This window comes from Buceros rhinoceros, unplaced genomic scaffold, assembly GCF_000710305.1.
Source record: "Buceros rhinoceros silvestris isolate BGI_N320 unplaced genomic scaffold, ASM71030v1 scaffold285, whole genome shotgun sequence".
Lineage (NCBI taxonomy): Eukaryota > Metazoa > Chordata > Aves > Bucerotiformes > Bucerotidae > Buceros > Buceros rhinoceros.
The window spans coordinates 25985-34891 of NW_010413177.1; the positions used below are offsets into that span (position 1 = coordinate 25985).

The following is an 8907-nucleotide window of genomic DNA, read 5'->3' on the forward strand; positions in this document are numbered from 1 at the left end:
AGACCACTTTTCTCTTAATAAAAGTTAGCCCACTGGGAAATCTCAGCCTGAAACTGATTAAGGTTCAGGACTGTTCTCCAGACCAGGGTCAGAGCTGCAGGAACAGAACAGAGAACGCATCTGTCAGAAGCGTAGCTACTTTACATATTTTCATTTTGTGGTCATCACAGATGTGGGAGCTAAAGCTGCCACAGGACTAGCTCTTCTGGGTGGTATCTACCTTAGCTTGGAATGGTCTCTGTCTTTCCCATGCAGTGGGCCCAAATCTTGGAAAGCAGCATTGTGGTTCTGCACTACTAGAATAAACATGTTCCGCCTGTTCCCAGGTCCTCACATACGAACACTTGTTGGTGAGTGGGACAGGGAAAGGCTAGGAGAGCTCTTTCCTTTAGGAGTCCTGGGGGCTTCGCATCCATTTGTCTGCTTTTTGGGGATTAGGGATAGGCTGCTACGATCACTTGAGGCTTCTGAGGAGCCAGCAGCAAGCTAAGGGCTCGTGTTTACAAGAAGAGACTTACTATTGTATTTCAGCTTTAGCAGCAAGTTCTTGACTTGGAGAGAGGAGCAGGTTCAGTTTATTTCTGTATGCACCAGCAAACCAAAATAAAATGAGTTAAAGGATGCACATTGCTGAATTGCCCACTGTCTACCAACATATATAACTGCAGCTAACGGAAAAAAGACAAAGCTATTAACATTTTGCACTTGAAACTAAAAAACTTCAGCTGAAAGCTTTTGAAATCAGCACCAATCTCATTGTATAAATCACTTGTCACCTGGTCAGTCACCAGTCCTATGTCTTTTGTCAAATGTGCATAGAACAAGGAGATTTCTGATGCTCTGTGTCTACAGTGGTAACTGGAAGGTAAGAATGGATAGCCGTTAGCAGATAAATTACTTAACAGCACTCAACAAACAAGTACACTTCAGCTGCATAAAGCAGAATGTTAATTCACAAGGTAAGTTGTATTGGCAGAGAAGGTGGCAATATACAACAATCTTATTAACCTATCATCACTTGAAAACTGCCTTTTGTCAGGGAGCCCCGTTGTACAGCAGGGTCACGGGAACAGCGCTGACCATGGCAGCTGAACAGTCATGCATACAAAAAGTGATCACTTTTCAGCTATTGCACAAGGAGTGACGCTCCAGGACATACACAGTAGGACTCTTAACAACATGACATCAGAACGCCTGCATGCACCGTCTTTCAAAGCCTTATGTGAACTATACATACACAGAGTTGCCAGATACTGTAAATACATTGTGGATGTGTATAAATTCACATAAGATTAAAAGATTAATTTATAAATAGGAACGTTTCCACCAGCTTATGCTTTATTTTATTTGGGTTTCTCAGCATGTACACTCTTGTGGATACAATGCATGACCCCGCTTCAGAGCGGAGGTTTCATGTAAGCATAATCTTAAATGCTTTGGTAACTGGATATTCTCAAGGAACAGGTTTTGTTAAACCAAACTGATTACTAAAATGGGAATGTGACTTTTATTCAGGAAAGGCGGCTATAGAATATGGCTAAGGTTTCATATATTGTCACAAGATACAAAAAAAACCCCTTTTCAAGTGGATCGGGATTTCTAAGCACAGATAAACCCACTGATGGCATGGTGTACAACGTTTAAAACCGTGATCAGAAAGACTTCAGAATAATTGTGCATTCCCCAAATATATCAGGTTGGCAACTGAGGAAGGAAATGAAATATGAATAAGCTGGCATAAGAGAGGTAAATCCTCTCTGTACCACAAGTCTCGTAATAAAATACTGCTGTATGTTTTTAGACATAAGTGTTTTTATATCAGAGTCTGGTTTGTTTCTAAATGACTGGAAGTTTCAGCTAAAAAGGTGTTTACACAATATACACATTTCATTACTTACAAAGAGAAATAAGCTTAAAATTTCATATTAAAAACCTGGGATACAGTAGGGTTAGTAGCACCATGAAATGTTTTTCAAAACTGCAGTCTTGTTATTTTAAACATACTCAGTGCGTCGTGTTTTTCTTTATTCTCTTGGTTGATCAAAAGGTGCCATTTTGGTACAGGGAGATATATGAAAAATTTCATCTTCAGATCCTTTGTGAGCATCAAGTGTTCTTTTCCAAGAGGTCAATTCTTTCATCTTAGTCCCGCTGGCAAATACGTCCCGAACAACCCTTCGTTTGGCACACGAGTGAGGTACACTTGAATTTGCACGGTTAAAACAGTTTGGCTTTGTTTTTTCTTTTCTTTCTGCACAGTAGCACCATTGTTGCAGCTGGAAGACAGTGCATCCTAGGGATTTTCAACTGTTTTATAAAACATCCTCCAAGACGTTACGTCTTCTTCATGCAAACTTGACAACGACTAATACGCGTCCTCAAGTCTCCAGCTTTCAGTGTCTCTGACTGAGGTTTACTGGTTGACAGACACAAAGGTAAGGAGAGGTTAGCTTTTCCTTTGCTTACAGAACTGCTCCTTTAAGCTTCTACTGAACTCACAGGTTAAGATTGTACGTAAGCAAGGAGTTAGTCCTGTGTTTGAGTGATCTTTCTCTGTATGTCCTCCACCCCAGGTGACAGACGCTCGGTTTTGTCCGGAGTCTCAGTGTACACAAGGTTTGCTGATCAGCTACTTTCAGACTAGCGTATGATGGAGCACAAATACCAAACCGAATGGAAGGTGAATTCTGTACATTGGAGACAGTATTTCTGGGGTCTTTATTAGTAGCCTTTGAGTTTCTCAGTTGAAGGGTACTTTAACAACTCTTAAAAAATACTGCTACATGAGTTTTGCATTTAAGCGATGGCTTTACCAAATCTATTTATTTTTATTCTGCAAGGGTAGGCAGATGAGAGAAAAACTGAAAACTCGAAGCAATGACTATTCAATGCACGTTAAGTATCAGGGCTGTAGGCATGTCACAGCAGTAGTGGCCCCTGGGTTGGTTTTGGGTAACACAGTGCACATTGCCAGCCTGGTACCGCAAACCTACATTTGCAATATGGTAGCAGTGGGAATATTTATGAGGTTTTTACTGGTACACAAACAGCACAGTAGCAGTTTATTCTATGAAAATAGGTAGTTTGTCAAAGAAAAAATGATTTTGCTACTCAAATTGAAAGGGGCAAAGTTTGATGAGCAGAGAGACTCCAGCTGAAATGCTAACTGCAGAGAAGCTGAGAAGAGAATGTCCATTGGCTTCCTCGCAGCCAAAATGTCATCCTAATTCTGCTACAAAGGACTGGAAAAAATGCTTGCCATGGAGGTTATGAAACCTCCTTCACACAAGAGTTTTGAAAACAGGTTATAGGAACATCTGTCTCAGAAGGTTTAAGTAGAGTTGATCGTGCCCTTCATACCTGCCCCTTGTATATCTTGAACTACCTTTTCAAATATTTGAATCTATTGAAAGGCCTGGTAAGAAACAAAAGCAACAAGATTGATCTTTTAGGCTCCAAACACAGTGACTACAGTAGAAATACTTTCAGAGAAGGTACTACTAAAGGCGAGAATTGACATAAAAAGAATCCGACTCCTTGCAAAACAGAATGTGCCCTGGCAAGTTTTACATAATATGAAAGGCTTACCACAGAAACACTTGACAAACTAGTTGTGAGGGGGAAAACAAGCTAAATTATTTCCATATACCCCTGTAAACAAAAGTCTTTTGATCTTTGGAACAAATTCAATTTCCAAAGCTCCCATTCTGGAATAAAGCAATATAAAGAAAGAGGTTTCCTTACCTGAACATTTCTGACACCTCTACAGTTGCCAGCCAGAAACTGTATGAATTGGCGTAGTAATTACAAGTGCCACGACCATGGCATTCAATGAAGGGAGCCGAGCGGAATTCTTCTAAACAGGATCCAGGCGATGCCAAGGCCTGTCCAGAGCCCTCTGCTCCAGCACTAGTGTGCTGGTGTAGGGGTGGAGGAAAGAAACACACAAACAAGAATCTTACAGTAGGTGCTAAAAATCCAATAGCACAGCATTCACCTACTAAAAGAGCCACTGCTTGCTCTTGGTTGAGATAACACGGGGCCAGACACCTCCATAAATACCAGTTACACTGGGCTCTGCGTACTGGAAAAATCGCTGTTGGTCTTGGCTACCATGGTTAGCAATTAAAGGTAAAGGCTTTCAAACATCAACCACTGTGTTTTTTAATCAAGTCCTAAAGCAGCTAGGTGAGGAGACAGGTGGGTACCGGCCACTTCTGGAGTAGGAGGCAGTTCTTACCATCATGAAGGAGTAACCAATCCAAAGGGAGTCCCAGCCTGGAGGACATGAAGGAATCTGAATGGTCTGACTGTGGACAGCTATCACCATAGCAGGAGCTTCACACACAACACATCTGGACACGGGACATATCAGAGAAACACGTGATATTAAAATACAACAGCAGTACAGGAATATGTTTTATTAAAAATTCTTGCGCAGAGAAAGGGAGAAAAATCAGCCGGTGAGAAGGTGTTCTATCAATCTAGACTTCTCATGTATTTTGTAACTGCAGTAAGACAGTATCTTGGGGTGCAAAATCTGCCTGTATTTCCACTAACAGCCACTGGGTAAAGTACTGAAGCAGCTCCTGAAACAAAAACTGGAAGCTCAAAGTCCCCAAGTGAATGCTTTAATCCTAGAGCTAACGGCTGTCCTGTTCTCTCTCCTGTCCGTGGCGATCGCGCGCTGCTGACTATAGAGCTTCCTCAGTCGGGGAGAGCTCTTACAGCCGTTCTGCCTCCATTTATCACTGCTGCAGGCAGACAGACCTTTGAAGACCATGCATACTTTAAGACAAGCTATTTTCTTAGTATTTCCCAGAGCAAACCATGACAGATTCTCCTAATATCCAACCTGCACATTGGAAATAGAGGGATAAGATGTGCTATTTATCCAGGTATTAAGAGAGACCTGGTAACCTGCTTTGTCTCACCGGCTAATGAAGGGCTGGATGCTTTGCCCAGTCAGGGGCTCCATGCTCATTGGCATGGGCTCTGGAGTCGATAGCCAGTAGGAATAGTCATTCCTTGATGCAAAGTTACAAACGTTGTTGATGTTGCAGAACATGAAGGGCATGGTGCTGAAACGCCTAAGACAGCTCCCAGCAGTACCTACAGAGTAAGATACACAAAACGTGACATTCAGGTTTTCACTTCATTGCTTTTCACAGCAGTTCTTTGTGAACAGTAATTGGGTGTGTTCTTCCTCTCTGCCTGCGAGGGCACAGCATGTGCTATCAAATTGTCACATGTGGGAGAAACCTAACCTCTCAGTTTTGGTTTACATTCTTTCATCCTGAATTATAATGTGCAGCCTCTGGAGGTAGTAGATCTTGGTATGCAACCCCCCTCTTCATCTAAGAAATCTCTAGCACTATCTTATCTTCAGAGAGCCAGAGCATTTGAAGAAGGATCTACAACCTCTTTCCCCTTAAAGACCGAGCATACAGAGTATCTCACCCAAATCCTGGCCGTGTGCTCGCTCATTTCCTTGCACATATAGCAGAGAGAATCCATCATATATTCTCGATGTTCCCTGTGGACATAGTGGTGTATCCCTGGTCTGGCTGTGCCGAGTTATAAGGAATCCGTGAGCAACAGAGGCCGTTCCAGGAGGACCAGGGGGGCCTTGTAAACCATCAGGACCAGGAGGTCCCTGTATTCCTCGGGAACCTGTTCACATGAGAGAAACGCACCACACAGTATTTATTAACACCACTTCCTGCTCTTTGAGGGCTGATGTAGCTCTGAAAGGCGGCATGGTCTTGTGATTAAGGTGCTTGTGAGTTGGGGGACCTGGTTATTTGCTAACACTATCTTCCTCAAACTATTTTTTCCATGTAAGCTTGGTTAAATCACTGAGGTGTCATAGCTAGTTATAAAATAGCAGAGTAAGTGGCCTGTGTTGTAGGGGTGTTGTGAAGTCAGATCCTTTCAGAGCTGTAAGGTGCTGATGTAACAGCCGCAGCGGATGTGACAGCTGGAATGAGTCCAAATCAGCTTCCCAATTCCAAAACGTATTAATCTGTGTATGCAGTTTAATAAGGTAATGTTCAAACATCTTGCTCAAGATCACAAAATAAATGGCAGAGCCAGAAACAGAAGCAAGTCTTACTGGCTATAATGCCAGATCTGGCCCACCAAAAATGAACAGAAAAGCTGCACTCAGTTTTGGAGTAGGTTACAAAATGTGGAAATAGGCGAGAACAACCGTGAACAAGAGCAAGAATGAGTCATATGAGTGAGAAAGGTATCAGAAAAGGCATTTGTTCTGGAACAGCAAAAATATTAGGAAATACAACTACAAATATTTAACCATGTTATTCCACAGTCATTAGTATTTACTTTTTTTCACTAAAATAAAGCTAACAGATATCAGAGAGCTACTCAGACCAGAAGGAAAGAAAGCTTTATGGATTTTTTTATTGTTTAAATGCTAATACTTTTTCTCACAAGTTGCAATAAATAGCTACTTAGTACATATCATCTCTTTTAGAAAATTGTACCAGTGCCTAGTCTGATTTCTTTTCTCAAATCATGACTCAGTAATTCTAGGCAATAGCTGCCCAGTAGCCTGATCTCTGCCTTTGGTGAAATTCTTTCCTTTATCAAGTGTCTTTTTCCCCATTCATGATTTCCATGCAAAATTGAAATTATCTCTTCTGTTTCTTACAATCCTCAGTATCTCCTCTCTATCATCTGTGCTGCAAAGGGGATACATTAGGCTTGAGATAAAGCACTCTACGGTATTATTCAGCAAGGACTGGCAATGTGTTGGTTTCAAGAATATTCCAAACCAAAGTGTGTTCAGCTGCTTGTAATATTTTTGCATTAAGAAAGTAATAAAGTTATGATTTTATTGTTATTCCCAGGAGGCAAAAATCTCACTTCCCAGTATTAGCCAGCACTCACAAAAAAGAGCATTTTTTTCCACTGGGTCCTCATGGGATAAGCACCATACCTGGCTGGCCTGGAAGACCTCTGTCTCCTTTACGTCCTGCTGGACCATCAAAACCAGGTAGTCCATCTCGCCCTGGGTCACCAGGAAGACCAATTGGACCTAGAACAGACAAAGGGGTGATTGAAATAAAAGCTCTTGAAATCTCACTACAGAAATCTTTACATTGTCTGGGATTCATCTAGTGTTTCTTCATGATACGTTAGAGACAGATGTGGTAGAAACCTACTTTTATCTCTTGCTGAATTCGGTAACTGGTCTCTGCAGCTTATGCCACATGACTCGCAGTGGTGATGCAGCCTGCGGTCAGCTATACTTGGGATTGTCTCTGTAGCCACCTAGGATCATACCTGGCAATCCCTGTGGCCCTGGCAATCCAGGTGGCCCTTTCGATCCAGGCTGTCCTGGAGGACCCGGGGGACCAGGGTCACCTTTGACAACAATGCTTCGTCCAATGGTACCTGGTAAACCTGGTGGACCTAAGAGAAAACAGCTTAGTATTAGATAAGCCAAGGTGGTTGAAAGCCTGTGAAACAGTTTCTATTATTTTTTCATGGCAAAGTCAGAAGCCAAGAGCTCTATCGATGCAAGGAAGAAGTGTATACATATGGCAAAAACATGCTTTTGGTGACACCCCCAAAGGACAGCTGTTGCTTGTAGACTAGAGTATAAAATATGGTAGGATTACTTGTAGGGCTAAAAAGTACAGCCTGGAGTTGTGATTAAGCTGTTGCTCACTTAACTATTTTCATTGCTGGCTGAGATCGACTCCTACATCTGTGTAACAAATTCTACTATCACGGAGCAATAGCGACACCAACACTGCCCAGAACTCCTCCTACCTGGTGGGCCTGGCAGCCCCTGACTGCCTGTGAGGCCAGCGGGTCCTGCAGGTCCAGTGGGACCCTTCATACCTGAAACATCAAATTCACACAGTTACACAGTGAAAGAACACGTTGTCTTACAAAATCTGCTGCAAGAATGGCCAAAATCAGGCTTCTTTTCTCCATGAAAGGCTGTTACTGTGCCTGGAGGTTTCTACTTGAAATGCTACTTAAATACCTGGGAATCCTGGAACACCTGGAACCCCGGGATCGCCCTTCATTCCATTCAGACCTGGACGACCGGGATCCCCCTGAACAGAACAGCTTCACATTATTCACTCATCTCCTCACCAGTTTCAGAAAAGCAGATAGAAAAGGTGGACGGGGGACAAAAGCACACACTGGGTCTGAGAACTGGTGCTTTGAAGGGCTGAGGCCATACATTCTGTCACTGTACTGGGTGCTCTCAGAGAACACTGTCACATGAAGGGTGCATCGACAGCTCCAGCTCCCATGGGAATATAATGGGGACATCCTCCCCAAACAATTGAGGAGATAATTAAGGAAAAGACCCTCTTGCTACAGGACAGGGTGTTAGCTGCCACGTTTTGGCTTTTATTTTACTACAATAAACTGCTTATTCCCCCCAAATATATTCCATTTTTACTGCATTTAAAAATAAACTAGGAAGAAAACCCTCCTTCTTGTCCTACCTGGCGTCCAGGTGGTCCTTGATCTCCCTTTTGACCAGTCAGGCCAGGTGGGCCAGGTTGACCCGGGTTCCCCTTTTCCCCTTTCAGTCCTCCACTGCCTGGTGGCCCTCGTGGACCTTCTGGGCCTGGTGCACCTTAACATTGCAGAACAAATACACGTGTATCAGTACATATCAACCATTCTCCACAAGCGCGTGCCTCCAGCATAAAAAAAAAAAAAAGACATTTTGCCTTGACTTCCCAGCTCTAATTCAATGTTGAATTCAGGATAAACAAAAAGGAAAACAAGTAGAGGGATTATTTGCACTACCCAAATCAGGAACCAAGGCTCCTTATCTAGCTGGTGAAGAGAAGCAGGTCGTTCCAGAAGGCAGTGCAACTCACCTGCGACAGAAGCTTACCAGTGACCAGA

The 8907-nt window shown here is 42.8% G+C and overlaps 1 protein-coding gene across 1 annotated transcript in view; it reads right to left on the reverse strand.

Annotated features, from left to right (window-relative positions):
- Positions 1 to 1634: 1634 nt before the first annotated feature.
- Positions 1635 to 8907, reverse strand: part of COL4A5 (collagen, type IV, alpha 5) — a gene marked incomplete at its 5' end in the record, with an annotated part of 54263 nt that continues 46990 nt past the window's right edge. Inside the window, 10 exons of the mRNA XM_010136614.1 lie at positions 1635 to 2416; positions 3745 to 3917; positions 4241 to 4355; positions 4935 to 5112; positions 5461 to 5673; positions 6962 to 7060; positions 7309 to 7437; positions 7801 to 7872; positions 8021 to 8093; positions 8496 to 8629. Coding sequence (XP_010134916.1) covers positions 2335 to 2416; positions 3745 to 3917; positions 4241 to 4355; positions 4935 to 5112; positions 5461 to 5673; positions 6962 to 7060; positions 7309 to 7437; positions 7801 to 7872; positions 8021 to 8093; positions 8496 to 8629 — 1268 coding nt within the window. The remainder of the gene's footprint in view (positions 2417 to 3744; positions 3918 to 4240; positions 4356 to 4934; positions 5113 to 5460; positions 5674 to 6961; positions 7061 to 7308; positions 7438 to 7800; positions 7873 to 8020; positions 8094 to 8495; positions 8630 to 8907) is intronic.